General features: G+C 45.3%; 1 protein-coding gene across 5 annotated transcripts in view; it reads right to left on the bottom strand.

The window, feature by feature from the left end:
• Positions 1-4326: 4326 nt before the first annotated feature.
• The window catches only part of SYNJ2 (synaptojanin 2), a 98857-nt gene continuing 86713 nt past the window's right edge, over positions 4327-16470 (bottom strand). For all 5 annotated transcript variants that reach the window (XM_081250697.1, XM_081250700.1, XM_081250698.1 and 2 more), the window contains 9 exons: positions 16104-16322; positions 15938-16016; positions 15209-15377; positions 14604-14777; positions 12584-12718; positions 10640-10752; positions 9386-9494; positions 7676-7827; positions 4327-5888 (listed from right to left, as the gene is read on the bottom strand). In XM_081250697.1, the coding sequence (XP_081106823.1) occupies positions 5154-5888; positions 7676-7827; positions 9386-9494; positions 10640-10752; positions 12584-12718; positions 14604-14777; positions 15209-15377; positions 15938-16016; positions 16104-16322 (1885 nt within the window). In that variant the 3' untranslated portion in view covers positions 4327-5153. The remainder of the gene's footprint in view (positions 5889-7675; positions 7828-9385; positions 9495-10639; positions 10753-12583; positions 12719-14603; positions 14778-15208; positions 15378-15937; positions 16017-16103; positions 16323-16470) is intronic.

Raw genomic sequence — 16470 nt, 5'->3', positions numbered from 1 at the left:
AAATTTCAGTAAAGGAAAAAAATAAACCAAATATAGCAAAATGTTAAATTACTATTAAATCCTGGTGATGGATATATGAGAGTTCAAATTATTCACTCTGATGTCATGTATGTTTGAAAATTTTTAAAAGTTAAAAACTTTGAGAAACATTAATGGAATACTTAAGTGGAGAAATATACCATGTTCTTAGACTAAAGGGTCAATACTGTAAAGATGTCCATTCTATTTCATGAAGTCCCAGTAAAAAATTCCAATAGGTTTTAGTTTTTAAACAGGACTTGATGAATTGATTCCAAAATTTTTATATGAAAATGCTAAGGATCAAGAATAGAAGGGCTTGTTTTACCAGATATCAAAGAAATAATACAACATGATATTGACACAGATTGACAGGTAGACCAGTGGCACAAGAACAGAGAGCCCAGGAAGCAGAGACTCTGTAATGGCAGTGTGAGCAGCTAAGGAAACCTCTCCCCCAGAAAAAGAGATCTATTAAACTAGTCAAAGGTAGCAAAGACAATCATTCAAATGTCTAGAGATTGATCAAAAGACAACAAATTGAGAAGCCTTTTATTCAACAAAATCTAAGGATTCTCAGTAAGAACAATGGGAGGCCACTATATTAGAGTTAGAACTAGAGCCTGCACCCATCCCCTGACAGAAGTGCCTTCCAGAAAGACCTGTTCCATTGGGGGACAGTGGAACGAACACATTGTATGTCACACACCACACACTTTTTTACCCTACAACTAAAAAACATTTTTATTTTGTATTGATGAAATCACTAGAAAACTCAATCCTGCACTTGACCATGGAGCAAACCTCAATAAATTTTAAAAAGTAGATGTTTATCTAGGCCATATTCTCAGGTCATAATCCAATAAAATTAGGAGGAAACAATTTTAAAATGCCAAACAAACTCTTAACTATTGGAAAATTGCACAGTCTTCCTTGAATCAAAGAGAAACTAAAAGCAAATTACAGTCCAGAGATGAATGAAATAGACTATTTCATGCTAATATGTGTAGAGTGCAGTTAAAGTTACAATCAGGGGAAAATATATAACTTTAAATGTCTTTATTGTTAAGCAAGACTAAAAATAATGAAACCCAGTGCTAGCTTTAATTAAGAAATTAGGAAAATGACAAAACTAAACAAAAAGTAGAAAAGGATGCAAATTAAAGATAAATTGAAGTTAATGAAAAATGTTTTAAAAACCAACAAAATAAAAATTAACAGTAGAAAGGATATACAAATACCAATGTTGTTATTTGAAAATGTCAAAAAAAAACTGGGTAACACCTTGAGAAACCCAATTAAGAAAGAGAGAGCAATGGTTTGTTATTTAATAAATGGTACAGTATAACTATCACTGAGGAGGATGTTGGACCCCCTACCTCACACCATTTATAAATGATGTTCCAGATGCTCTGAAATACTGCTATTAGCCCAGGCAAAGTCTGTAATCTTAAGCACGCTACACTCAGATTTATTTAGGTATTTTTGCCACTTACTACTTCTATTATCTACAAAAACAGATAAAAATCCTAACAATAAAATCCTAAACTGTCATTTAAGGTGCTCTGAAATTCTTTCCCATCGGCTCATTTTTTCCATGTACATACATCCACTTTGCTACATGTCATATTCTTAATCCTCTTCTCTCAAATCTCCCCTGGCCCTCTGTTCACAATTAATCACTCTCTCACTTGTAGTCTCCTACCTCATGGAGATAGAGCTGATTATATAACTGCCAACAGTTTGCCTTGTATGAGGATGAGTTTCAATCCATGACCTTGGGAAAGGAAGGTACTGTAACCAGCCGTTTCCTTCTTCCGCATCCAACTCCCAGGCACTCAGATTAAATGAATTCAATATAGTCCTTACTGGTCAGGAAGGACTGGGCATCTTTGTGGAGATTGTCAGTATATTCTTATTGCTGAAAGAAATCAGAGAACATTTATGACCTAAATTTTGTCTATTAATTAGCTAAGAACAAACCTAGACAGAACTGGAAGATTGTTTACTCCTTTCTCCAGTCTTCTATGAAGTAATGTACTCAAGCCACCCCAGCAATCTAAGTTTGCTATAAGATCCTATAGAAAATGAATCCCAGCATCTCTCAGCATTATAGCATAAAGTTATTATATATGTTATGGCTGTGGTCCCTGCTAGCAGCCTTCAACTCATAAATTCTGAACCAAATTATTACTTTTATGTTGCTTCAACTTAATTTGATGGTTGAAAAAAGAAACAAAACCAAAACCTCAGAGGAATAACTAGTAATTGCATTTCATCCAGAATAAAAGGCTAGCTATGGAAGATATCCCAAGGTTCTCTTCATATCTGAAAAGAAATAAGCCACATTTAAAAAAAAGATAAAACATTTAATGTTTTTTTTTTTACAATTTCAGTACAAATTATCACTTCAAATAAACATTAGGGTTTTTATTCATTGCTAGTCATCCAGTAAGATCCAATAAGTAATTTCTGCAGTCCTTTCTAATAGAATTACTTCATTATAAAGCAAATGTTTTAATACATTACCTTGCTTATACACAGGTCAGGAGAATTTTAAGTGTCGTGAACTTCAACAACTTTAAACTTTCACAGGACTTTCTTGGGCAGGTGTCCTTGTTTCAATAATTTACTGGAACAAATTTTTTTTAAATTGGCAAGAAGTCCAGGAAGATTATACTGTAAAAAGAGAATCTAATTGGGGTCAGGGAGACAATGCCGAATTGTAAAGTCTGTGCCTAAAATACTGTGGTGGACTGTAACACCTTACACAACAGTAATGAAGTAAACTGCAAGGTCACAATAAAAAGGCTGGTGTGGGAACATCAAAGAAAGATTAAAAATAAAAACCACGGAATGAAATCCCCAGGATGGCAGCTGCTCATTGTCGAGATTATTCAACCAACTCTACTGCTAACCTAGGAAAGATACCCACTGTTAAGCACTGATTTAAAAAATAAGGCAATTCCAATTGTCTTTAAAAAAAAAAAAATGAACGTAAGTACAAGAACCTTACATTTTATCAACTCAAAATCCAGTCTCTGTTATTCATTAAACCTCAACAGCCATGAGCAAATAATATTCATTTCTTAATGTTAAACTACTTGTAATTTTTCCTGTGACCTGCCTCAATACAGTTCTGTGTGTTAATACTTACTGTCAGATTCTTAAGAACTATTTGTGTGATGAACACCTATCTTAAATGAAATTCTGTTCTGTGTACCATTTATTGGCTATTTGCTATCTAGAACAAAGAAGAAACCTGAAAATTAAGCATTGGAAGCAACTTTTGTGGTGCTTACTTTCCCCCTGCTTTTCTGACTCACTGTTACATAGATATGCCTTCAAATTCACCTCCTTTTTAGTAGGAAAAGAGGTTATGGAGCAAAGAGTGTTTAAATTAAGAAATCTTCAATTCCATTCCCAACTATGCCCTTTAGAAGTGACGCGAATCCTGGTAAATGATTTACCTTTCCAGAGCCTCTTACCCATCTTGCCTCCTTTCTCCTCCTAACGCTTTCAAGGATCGCACTGTTTACTTCTTGCATTTCTCAGAGAGGTAAAAATGATATAAAGCATGTAAGTGCTAGAGAAGGTGTCCTAATCAGCTAAGGCTAAAAACACCATCTTTTACTACTGGTTAACTACTCATATTATCTATTTATCTCTATGGGTCACTAATATCTTTTTCTTTTATTAGTTTTCAGATGAAATGAGATAGTTTTGTTTTTGTATAATCTGTAATGTATCTTGATAGTGGCAATGAGAGTTATTTCTGAAATCCCAGGGGTCTGATCAGTAAAAGGAGCCTGCCATCCTAACCATTAGCTCTGAGTACAGGAATTCCCTGGTCACATTAGGGATAACACAGAACCATTGCTGTATGATTCTATGACATGAAAGACTCCTAAACATAGTAGGTGGCACACTGAGATTTTGCCAGTAAATTTCTTATCAGCAAAACTATGATATCTGCTCCAAGTGAGTTCTAGGCCTTATAACATTCTTTTAAAAATGTAAAGCAGTATGGTGATGTCTTTTTTAAAGACTGAATAGGTAAGAAGTGGGGTTGGAAATGTACAGGAAAAAAAACTAATAAAAATATAGATAAGCTAACTCAGAATATCCTGAGGTTTCTTACATATGGGGACATGTGGTAACTTTCCTTCCTGAAGCCACAGCTAGGTAGACCAGACTAAAACAAATATTCTTCAAATTATAATAATGAAAATCAGTACTTGTACGTACCAGTATGAGTTTTCACACTTTGTGCTTTTTCTGAATATGGAATACAAGGAGAAAAAGAAAGCCATGAGGTTTTATTTAATAGGGAATAGAGAGTGTGTAAAAACTGGTAGCACACCAGAGCTCAGGACTGTAGCAATTTACAGGACATGCAAAGTCTAAGACATGGTACAGGAGACTTAGGCAGTTGGAGCTCAGGTGAAGCTAATGGTATATGCTCCAGAACCAAAGCAGGGAATGACGCCATCTCCCCCAGGACGCACACATAATCACGGCTAATACACATGTACATAAATAAACACAAGGGCTCCCAGGAATGTACAGTCTAATTTTTGGTGGACCTATTTGCTGCTTCCTACTCTGATATCTTTTTTAACCTGGTGTCAGCAGCCAGGTACAGATCTTAATGGTCCCAACCACCTTTTAGTGGAATCCTTACATTATGCATCAACCTTCAGGTGGGTCACCAAAAAGTTATTCCACATCTGTAAAATACAAACAATATTAAAAAAAAAAAACTCACCACATACAAACATAACTTGAACAATCGTTTAAAATTCAGTGGGAGGGAAATTCTTGAGCATTATCGGCTAGATTCTCTTTCCTAAAATCCATATACTGAACCTACCCGGAGGTTTCTCACACCCTGAGAGGAAACTTAACATGCACGAGTCTGGAATAAAACATATTTTGGTGGCTGAATAATAATCTTACTGAATAAGAGACAATTTTTGTAAACTACACAAGAGTATCAATGTTTCTTCAGTGTGCCTTTAACTAGATGTCTATTTCAACTGGGGAGTTGAGACCAATGGGCTTTCCCCTGTAAAGGTGAGGCCAGGGGGAGAAGGCACACATCCTGTGGGAGAGCTGCTGTCGGAGTTTCCCAGTCATGTTTTCGCCAGTGGGTCAAACACCTGCAGCACCGTCCTCTCGTCCTTGTCACTGGTTGTCACCCAGTGACCGAAGTCTTTTTCTCTGTGCTCCAGTGGCAGCTCCTGAGCAGGTGAGGCACTGACTTGCTGGGGGGCTGTGTGTGCTCTTCTGAGGTTCCTGTTCCCCGACTCCAGGGGGTCAGGGCTCTTGGGAAGGCAGGAGTTATTGAACAGGTTACGGTGGTGGAGAAGGCTCCAGAAGGGATCCTGATAATCCTGATAATCACCGAGGAGGGGGGCGGCCTCTGGCTTCGTGTCCTTGGTGCCATCAGCCTCAGGGCTTGCAGGTGATGAAAGGCCAAGGAAAGCCGGCTGGGGGAAGAGCGCGCCCCCAGCAGGCAGGGGTGCGGGGGGACAGTCGCTGCTGGGGCTGCTGCAGGGGGGCCCCTGGAGAAGCTGGCAGTTGCTCTGCAGCACCTGCAGGTGCAAGGCCGCCGGCGCCGACTTCTTCCTCCGCGGGGGCACCTGGGGCACGAGGGGCGGGGCCTCCGGAGGGGGCGGGGCGGCCGCGGTCGGGGCCTCGTCCGGCGCTGGCTTCCCGGAGGCAGCGGCACCTTTCCCGGGTTGGAGTGTTCTCGGTTTGGGAACGGGAGGGACTGTCGCTACAGGAGGGGTGTCAAGGCTCGTCTCCGGGGGCCCGATTGTAAAATGGACGGCCTGATGCCCAAACTGTTCTTCTGGTGACGCGGGCTAAGAAAAGGCACGACAAAGAGCATCAATAAGCAGCCCGCCCCGGGAAGCTGGGAATCAGAGCACACAGACGCTGTCCACAGGCGAACAGAGGAGGGGACAAGCGGACATTCTAGCAAATTCAGGATTTGAGAATGTCTGGGATGCGGGAGCGTGACCAGGCAGGACGGAGCATGGGAGAAACACACGTATCAAGGAGGACCAGCAGGTCCGATGAAATATGAGTGGGAGCTTTCAAACCAGGGCCACCGTGAATAATCTGAAACAAGTTTCTGTTACCTAGGAAACAGGGTGATGCTCTTCCTTTCTTAACAGCAAACCTCTCTGAAAACTTTTCTTCGAGGCCGCAGCTTTTTTTTTTTTTTTTTTTTTTTTTTGCGGTAGGCGGGCCTCTCACTGTTGTGGCCTCTCCCCTTGCAGAGCACAGGCTCCGGATGCGCAGGCTCAGCAGCCATGGCTCACGGGCCTAGCCGCTCTGCGGCATGTGGGATCTTCCCAGACCGGGGCACGAACCCGTGTCCCCTGCATCGGCAGGCGGACTCTCAACCACTGCGCCACCAGGGAAGCCCGAGGCCGCAGCTTTGATAATTCAGTCTGTACCACACTAAGGTAAAGGAGCTTTTGTCACGGCATTAAACTAATAGAAGGACTAATGGGTATACTTGCTCCTTGAATCTTTGATATTTAAATAAAGAAGAATGGAAAATTTCATACAGGAACTTCACTTCCTTGGTTCTGATTCAAAAGGATCACAAAGAAAACAACTGCATGAGGCCAGAGGAAACTCTTGTACACACACAGCTGTCGGTAGCTTAAGCGTCCGCATTTCAGTACTTCCACTGGTTCTTTAGGAAACTAGCTGCAAAAACGACCCTTTCTCCGACAGCCTTTTACTGCAGCTCCTGTGCTGTGGGTGGGGAAACTGAATCCATTTCTACCCCTGGCTTTGAAGACAAAGTGAGAATAGAGAAGAGGAGGAAAGAGGTCTGTTGTGTAAGGAGGCGTGGAAAATAGGCAGATGAATGTGCAGACGTGGGACAGCGAGCAACCCAGAAAACACAAAGCAGGCTCTGTAAGGACCACGCACCCAAACCACGCTCATGCTTTCTACAGGTGGAAAAGCAGCCATTCTGTAATGACCAGCCAAGGGATTACCAGGAGTCCGTGACTAGCACACTGAGCTCAAACGGAAGATCCAGATGTCTCTAGAGGTGCCAGTCTTTGGGCTGCTACTGTCCTGACAAACTCATGTCTTTGAAGCAGCAAGCAAGGCTGAGAAGCTTGAGAGCGAGAGCAAAAAACAATCTGCAAGAAAAGTGGCAAGAAAAGCTGTCGAGCCTCCAGGGTCCGGGGCCACACAAGCGCTTGTCAACAAACATGGCCAGTCCAGGAACCGGTGATTGTTTTTCTAATGCAGATAAAAATCTGTACAAGTCAAACTGTGGGCATAGGACACAGACCACACACAAATGGGAATCATTGGGACGCTTGGAATAAAGCACCCCGCGGTGGTTCGGTTTGGGAACTGAAATGGAATATTTGGGCAGTGTGATACCGCCAAGCTGTTCCTGACTCGGTGAGAAATTCCCAATGTTTCTGCTCAGCTTGAGCCAAGAAGCAGCAGGGATGCGAAGAAGAAAGCGATTGGGCATTTTCCTCGAGGATGGGGCTGTGTCCGGGACTCGTGAACATGTATAAAGAGACCAGACCCATCGGAGATGTAATTCTTATCTAACAAGACATTTGAGCAACCCAGGAGCAACAGGCTTGTGCAACCAGGTTCTTACCTTTCCTGTCCTCCTCAAGGTTGGCTTCTTGATGGCAGGAACTCTGGGTGCGGGCCGACGGGGCAGGAGTGGGGCCACCCCCGCTGTGGGCTCTGGTTTGGAGGATCCCTGGTCCCTCAAGGCTGTGGCATTTAGGGCTTCTCCTGGGGCACCTGAAACATACAATTGCATGGCTAAAGTGTAAAGGACAAGGCATCGAATTATCCTTATTCTAAGGATAATTTACTAATGCAATGTATTTCTTTGCTATCTAAAAATAAATCTTTGAAGGTTGTCAGGACGAACCACTAGGTTTGGCCCCCAGCTTCTCATTCTCACCTTCTCAACAGGGATGGTGATCTAGGGTCTGTGGAGGGGAGGCTCAGTGACGCCCTAACATCACGTGCAAAGTTTAACGTGTCCCTGTGCTCCTCAGCAGGGCCCGTGACCAAGAAAATGTTAAGTTGGGACCCTGGGTAGATTTCAAACCTCAAACCTCTGCATCTATAGACTTAAAAAAAAAAAAAAAAAAAAACCTTTACTGCAATATAATTCACATACCGTAAAATCTACGCTTTTTAAGGATATAATTTGGTGGTTATTAGTGTAGTCACAAAGTCGTACAACTATCACCACTATCTAATCACCAGAATATCTTCCATCACCCCAAAAAGAAACCCCACACATTCCCATAGCAGTCACTCCCCACACCCTCCTCTCTCCAGCCTCTGGAAACCACTATAACTTTCTCTCTATATAGATTTGACTATTCTGGACACTGCACATACATGGAACCACACAATACATGGCCTTTTGTGTTTGGTTTCTTTCACTTAGCACACTATTTTCATGATTCACCCATGATATAGCATGTGTTAGTACTTCATTCTTTCTATGGCTGAATAATATTCCATGGTATGGATATACCCCATTTTATCCATTCATCAGTTGATGGACACTTGGGTTGTTACATCCATACAATTTGAGTTATTTTTTTTAATACAAAAGAAACCATGGTGTTATCCTACAAAAGTGTTTCTCAGCCTCTTAATCCATGCCCTCCTTAAATGTTTGGGAATTCCAAATAAATTAAATACCTGGACTATAAGCAAATCAGGCAACTGTAACTGCATCTGGCTTTTCAGAGGGCATAATTTTCCCTCTTCAAGAGATTCTAGTATAAAATCGCAACAAAAACCCCAAAAATGTTAATAACCAGTGATTTTGAATGCATAGAGGAGATTTCAAGTTAAAACTTGGCTAACGTGGGTTAGGTGAAGTAACAGCAAGAAAAAATTAACAGGCAGGGAAGGGGGTCCCTGCCTGACGGTGTCCCTGCCTGAAAGAATCTACAATTGCTGGCGATTTAAAAAAACACATGTTTTGCCTGAAAGAGGACGCCTACCTACCTATCTCTTTTTATAGAGCCAGCAGAATGAGTTAGTGCCCGGAGCACCAACCTCTTCTAAAGCTCGTTTTTGTTTATTTCAGTCTCTCCCTTAAGTGCACTTAAGAATCTTGGGATGATTTTTACATACTTACTGAATTTTAAATATATAGTTTTAAATGGACAATAAGTCTTAGTAGCTGAATTTTATAAAATGTTGCTAAAGGGTACTTTCATTGAATACTGCCTCCAGAAAAAAGAGTGTTTTTCTCTTCTAGGCCCCTTGTAGTAGGAAGATGAAAAGAAAAGCAGAATTGGCAGGAGAGCCCCAGGGGAACACCCACCTCCTCTGGCTTCCAGGAGACATCGGATTGCTGCTTCCGCCTCCTGAGCGTTGGTAGTTTTGATCTGCTTGACGTTATAAGGCTTACTTATCCCAGTCCTAGCTTTGGGCTTGAGGACAAAATCAGGATTAAAAGCATATTAGCACAGGTAGGAAACAGCCTCACCTGGTGAGTTCTCTGCCTACCGATCTGTACAGGAGCGTGAAGTTGACAGAGCTCCTTCAGACGGTGATTAAAACACAACTTCAACCCAAACCGCATCCCTCAAGCCTCTTCCCCCCGCCCAGCACTCACATATCAAGCGTGGGGGGAACACAATAAAGTTTAGACGACCCTCGTCTCCTAAACTGGACGATTCCAGGATTTTGCAATGTGAACAAACCATCCTCTATCTTTATTTCAATAACCAGGTAAAAGCCAGAAAGCATAGTCAGAAGCTACTCCTTCCACAGTCCAGCGGAGTCATTAAAACACTTTTCCAGATGTTTTCTCAGAAGTGCTCTTTCTACCTCTTTGCTTTTCTGCCTCTTAACTGAGACCTCTGGGTCGCCTTTGAGAACCTGCTTTCATCACTACAAACCACTGAGGTCGAGTCAACCGCCTACTCCTGCAGTGACCATGACCTCGGCTGGCCCAGCTCTACACGCTCTCCTGGGACACGTCAGCTTCCACCCAGCCCCCCGCTGCACCTCCCCTTCCCTCACCTCTAGTCCATTGACCTTCACCTACCGGCTTCTTTAGATCTCACAGCCATCCTCCAGAACTCCCCGCCTCCAAAACCCTACACGACTGTTATGATTACTAATGTCCCTACTGCGTTATTTGGGCCCCGTTAGATCTCTTTTTAGCCTCTTCTCTCAAGACAACTGATCTGAACTTCTCTTATTTCCCCTTCTGTCAGCCCCTGCTCTATACACCAAGGTCAAAGACAAACACTGGAAGGGAGAGAAGCAGGTGGGTCTGGAAACCAACAGTCCCTCCCTGAAGGGGCACTTGGGAGTTTTCATCAAACGTGATTTTCTCTCTCACGCTCTGTACGACCATTTAAAAACCCTATGAAGGGCCTGGTACTAAGTTATGGGGTTTGGGGATGAATGGTGGACAGGCAGAGGGTTAAAGAGACAGACATATATATATTCACTGAAAAGAGGTGATCCTGCATCATGTTAGGGGCTGAGGATGAACCACGGGGCAAATCTCTTGGGTTTGAAATGCTGACCCATTTCACTATGATCTGAATACAGGAGAACTCACTGCTTGCTGAGGTGCTCCTGGCAGAAGTTTTGCTGTCTGCAAAATCGAATACTGCCCGTGGGTGCCAGAGGAGATGGACACATCCGAGGCTGACTTTTTCACCATCAAACCAGCTGTAAAGACCAAGGAGGGCAGAGTCTCAATCTCAGTGAAGTCGCAGCTGCTTCGATGCAAATTCCCAGCCAGCTGAGAGCAAGGTCACAGTTAGGGCCTGAGTACATCCATGGCCTTTGGGGATTCAGAGGCGCTACTGAGTTTCACTAATAACTTGGGCTTACTGATGTAGATTCTCTGGAGAAGCACTGTTTGAACGAAAATTTTAATCTAACATCCTGGGGGAGTTAAATCTGATATAAACTCTGATCAATCATTTTTAAGTGGTTTAAAATACACTACTATTATTAGGACCAAATTTTTTAAATACTTTGTGGGCAAAATCTAACAAAAAAAAATCCCAAAGCAGGGGAATAAGCTAGATTAAATAATACCTGCAGCCATTAACAAGTCATGTTTTAGAACAACAGTTAATACAGAGACATTAGATGAAACACAAATGACCAAACAAAATGGACACTAATTCTGTAAAAAAAAAAAAAAAAAAAAAAAAAAAAAAGAAAAAGAAAAATTGTGTATACAGGGCTTCCCTGGTGGTGCAGTGGTTGAGAGTCTGCCTGCCAATGCAGGGGACGCGGGTTCAAGCCCTGCTCCGGAAGATCCTACATGCCGCAGAGCAACGAAGCCCATGCGCCACAACTACTGAGCCTGTACTCTAGAGCCCATGAGCCACAACTACTGAGCCCGCGCGCCTAGAGCCCATGCTCTGCAACGAGAAGCCACCGCAATGAGAAGCCCGCGCACCGCAACAGTAGCCCCCGCTCGCTGCAACTAGAGAAAGCCGGTGCACAGCAACGAAAAGCCAACGCAGCCAGAAATTAATTAATTAATTAATTAATTTTTAAAAATTGTGTATAGATATAGATATATCTAATTGGAAAAAGGATGGAAATCTTTTGGTTAACAACTATTATCTCTAGTTAGGTGAAATTAAAAACTTTTATTGTTTATATTTATCTCTTCGTAAATCTCTACAATAATATAGGACATAAATTTGTTTTTTATTTATTTAATATTTTCTTTTCTGAGTATCAACTCAGAAAAATAAAAAAAAATATGCTTAACAAGTCATGTGTTTCTGGCTTGCCACTGATTACTATTGTGATGTAAGCCAAGATGAACCCAATTCTGAAAGTACAGTCTTAGAAAAATGTTTACCGTCACACTGCGGGGGCAGGGGAGGGAGGAGAAGTGAACAGTGGAGGTAAACAGAAACTGATCAAAAGCATGGCATGACTTTATTTCAGATGGCTAAGGAATGGCTCACGGACAAAGCACTGCTATTTTTGAGGAGCCAGGAAGAAAAGTGCTATCCTGAGACCCGGGCTAGGAAGTGCTGTTCTCAGCAGGCTCGGGCTCACAGACGGGACGGCTCCTGCTTAGAGGTGGGCGTGTGGTCACCTTATGGGTCAGAGCACCTGGGCTTACTCGAGTCCTCATATGCAGAGAGAGGGTGGGCAGCAGTCCAGGAGAGAAGACGTGGAAGGAAGCCACGGGGGGTGGGGGAGGAAGGAGCTCAAAATGTCCCTAGCTTGTCTGTGGCCCCAGTGTTTCCATCCCATAAGGTTTCAAACTGAAAGCAGCTTAAAGCAAAAGCACAGCCTCGGGAGGACGAAGAACAGCTTTATAAAGGACTCACATGATTTGCCGTGAGAAACACAGCTATCTCTGATATCCAACTTGCCATGGATTTAAGACAAAAAGGAGCCCGAGGAGGGGAAGAAAGCACTGTGGAAACTCAAAGGCTAGATTTCGAGCCGTTTGTGCAGTAGCAGGAAGCACGCAATTATTCCCAGCAGGCATCGTGGTGAGCGGAAAGCGAAGTCTTACTTGGAGGGGGGGGTCTCTGCGGTGGGTGAGGCGCCCGAGGCCTATTGGGAACCGACAGAGACCGACTCGGAGAGCGGTGGCGGAAGTCCCCAACTGCTTCCAGCTCCTGCTTTAACGCCACCAGGTCAGCATCATCTGGAGGACATGGCAGGGCGTGAGTCAGACGAGTCAGACTCAGGTCTGCAGGGACCTGGCAGTGGCAGGAACTCCTCCCACAGGACAGCTTCAGGGTCCCTCTCTGCTGGCATGGGGGACGGGGGGAGGGGACCCAATGCCTGCTTGGAACATTCAGTGAACCGTGGACAAGGTGTGCTGTCCAGACACGAGAGACACTGAAATATTTTAAAGTGTAGGCATGCTTCCTTCTGAAATAATCCACAAGACTTCCACACAGAGTAGAGAGTTGAAAACCAGAGCCCCTCATTCTGAAACAGGACAAGAGTTCTGGACTTGAGAATATTTTCACTTCTCTGCCAGCAGGGCAGCCTGCCAATCCCTTGCCAAGGTTCAGCATGGAGCGTCCCTGCTCATTCAAGCCCCAAATCCTACAGCCCATGCCAGCTACTGCCCAGGCATTCGCCATCCTGACTCACCCTGCAAAATCCTTCTAAGGCTAAGAGGGGTGTGGGGAGCTGACGGCTTCTGTTTTATTACATGTACATTTATTACACTTAAACTCAGGATGATTGTAGGTCTTCTCTCCCACACTACAACACACTCTGATTCATCTTATTCTGGCTCATACCCCATCCCTCAAATCTAGTAACTCAACCTCATGTGTCTCTGGCGTTCTGTTGGGACAGGCAGGATTTCTCCTTCTGAAGGGAGTGCCTGGACGCCCTATAGCACTGAGGAGATGTTCCCTTGACGTCCACCAGGGGGCAAGGCTGCTCACAGGTGAGAGCCCCATGCTGCTGTATTAATTCTTCATTCCAAGGGGCACATCTGCCCAGCCCTTGAGAGGATGCCTGAATGATGGCCACCCTGGAGAATAGGACTGCTTCTTGTCTCAAGAGCACATCCCTCCAGCCATTTTCACTCCAGGGCAGGAGCCCTCCGGACGTGCAATGTGCAGAACCCCCTGGATTCGCTGATGAATCCAGTCCCCAAACCTGGATATGCGTTCCCAATCACCTGCGGAGCCTCATGAGTTGCCAGATTTCCAGGGTCCCAGCCCACACCTGCCAAACCCACATCTCTATGACGGGGCTCAGCAACCTGTAAGTTTAAAAGCCCCCTCTGGTTCAATGAAGCCAGGCTACTGACCGGGTTTGGGACCAAATACAGTCAAAAAGGCTTGGGGGTTCTTTGTACCTGTCCCAGAGAAGTACCTTTTCTGGGAAGCATCTTATTGTCAACTCTGTTCTCTGTTCTCAGCCGCAGCTCAAAGGGTCCTGACACGTGGCTAAGCCCCTGCACCTGCTCTCCTCCAAGGGGGAGACACAATGTCCAGCAGCTGGAAGGCACTCGTGGCTACGGCTGAAACTGAGCTGAAGAGTCTGATGCGGAATACTCTAATTATCTAGGGACCTGGAGTTCAATCCCAATGACTTTCAGTCCCTCTTAAGTCTAAAATGACATAATGATGCTAAGGTGTAATATTACTGTATAATAATATAACGTTATATGAACATAACCAGACACCAGCAACTCAGGACATAGATATTGAATATGTCTCTTATGGGACTGAATCAGAGAAGTTTTGGAGAGGGAAAAAAATCACAAATGTAAAACCAGTTCAGAGCTATGACAATTTAAATTGCACAGAGGAAACTAATGATCATGAATCTGGTATGTTGTAGGGGTACCAGTTGTTGGAAAAAAATTAAATCACTAGAGGAAATCAGTGTGGTGGCAGCTGGATTCCTTCTCAGAGCCCAGTTTTCACCCCTTGCTCTGACCTCTTTTACCCCTTTGCTCGTGGGCCATGCGTACTTGATGGCGGCATTATGTGATGCCCAGCTGCTGAGAGAGTGACCGCTATACCAGAGGTGATTTAGAAAAGGAAGGTCCAAGCTACCTCTGTAGGTTGGATGCTGCTTCTTTTTGGTGAGTGCTGGTGACCGGCTGGGAGGCGCCGCTGCCATGGAGCTGGGGGCATCGGCGAGCTCGTCTCCCCCGGCTTCACTATCTGAGACCACAGGCTGACTCAGCTCATCCACCAAATAGTCTTCGTCGTCTTCGAGAATATCCCCTTGGAGAAGGAAATGTCACAGCAAACAGTTAGGGGGAAAGGGCCTAGTCTTTTATCTGTGGGTCTGTTTCAACACCGAGGCCTACGGCTGGTGTCAGGACACCTGAGGCATAGCCACCAGCAGCCCAGGGCACCCACGTGGCAGCAGAGCTGGGACCCCAAGTCCATGGATGCCTGAGACACAGGACAAGCCCACAGCCCTGACATCCTCCAAACTGTCTGCAGTGTAATGTTAGACGCCTCCCATCTTACTTGTCATTGTGTGCATCACTCGACATGTGAATACCACCCAACTCTGGCACCCTCTCTGACCTTCCCGAGGGTGGGTCTTAGAACGGATTCTGAGGCTCTCGTGTGGGCTGCTGGGAGAACGTCTCTCCTGCCCGCCTCACCCTACGCACCGGGAAGTCCTCACTCGCAGGATGACTCACCTTCTGACTCATAGTCCAGACTCGTGAAGTCGAAGTTTTCCTCTAGCAGACAGGAGTTGGCGGTAGGGGACACGGAGGCCACGCTGTCCCGCTTTCCAATGATCTCCTCTTGCAAACCTTTCAGCCAGTCCTTGGTCTTCGGTCTAATCTTCACAGCTCTGCCTTTCACCTGTGAGGACAGAGAGGCCACCTGTGAATGAGCGCAGACGTCAGACCCTCTGACCCCAAAGTGCTTCTCGCTCAAACGCATGCATCGGGAGCCTGGCCCACCTTCACTTTTGCCAAGAAAGGCCGAGGGTCTAGACCTCAGGTGGGACCACAGCACAGCTCACATGTGGCCTGAAGAAAAGTTGAACTGTCACTTTTCATTCCATGTGAACTTAAAACCAGGATATTATCAAAACGGAAACTACCTATGAGCTGCATGTCTCAAACCACATGCTCTGAAGTGAAGGATCACAACACTCCCATGGGAGGGCGTGAGCGCAGACAGACCCAGCAACACAGGGGGAGCTGGGCTCCAACACGTGCGCTTTCTCCCCAGTTTTACGAGGAGCCAGGGCTGCAGAGTAGACGCCTCGACGAAGCTACCAGAATCAGATGCCGGAATGAAGAGGCCCAGCTCCCGCCCTCCTGTGGCATCTACACCCGCAGACCCGGCCACGTGAAAGCACAAGAAGCCCACGGGGACAAGCTGCCCCACTCCCCGGGTGACCAAGCACAACTCACCTTCATTCCGTCCACATCCAGGACGCTGAGCGCCGAGTGACTGTCTGCAAAAGTCACCAGCATCTGCCCTTGGTTGATCCTGGGAGAAATGAGATTTGCCAGGTCAGCCCCGGGAGCGCGCCCTCCAGCGAGGCGCGCACCAGCCCTGCCACGCGCGCGTCCCTACCTGACAAGCAGGATCGTCCCGTAACTGCCCAAGGTCTGCATGAGCTCCATGCGCACGTCCTCAGGAAACTCGTTTTTCTCTTTGGAGGTTGGCGACTGAAGGTTGACGACGACGGTGGCGTCCCGGGGGCCCTGGAAAGAGGACACTTCCTGGAACACCCTGTCCCGAGCACCCACATCGACTTCTTGCACTTCCACCTCCACGATGGCCAGCACGGGTCTGCGTCAGACACGGAGGGAAGACGGGGCACCGTTAACCTGGGACAAGACAGCCCCCAGCCCCGTCCCGACTCCACTGTCAACAGTAAACCTACACCATGACACAGCCTGTGTGTGTGGCCCCCTCCCCCTGCCATGGTCCCCGGAAC

This window comes from Mesoplodon bidens (assembly GCF_964165515.1).
Source record: "Mesoplodon bidens genome assembly, chromosome: 12".
NCBI classification, from domain to species: Eukaryota; Metazoa; Chordata; class Mammalia; order Artiodactyla; family Ziphiidae; genus Mesoplodon; species Mesoplodon bidens.
The sequence above is the reverse complement of the archived record's forward strand: the minus strand, read 5'-3'. Positions and strand labels throughout refer to the sequence as shown.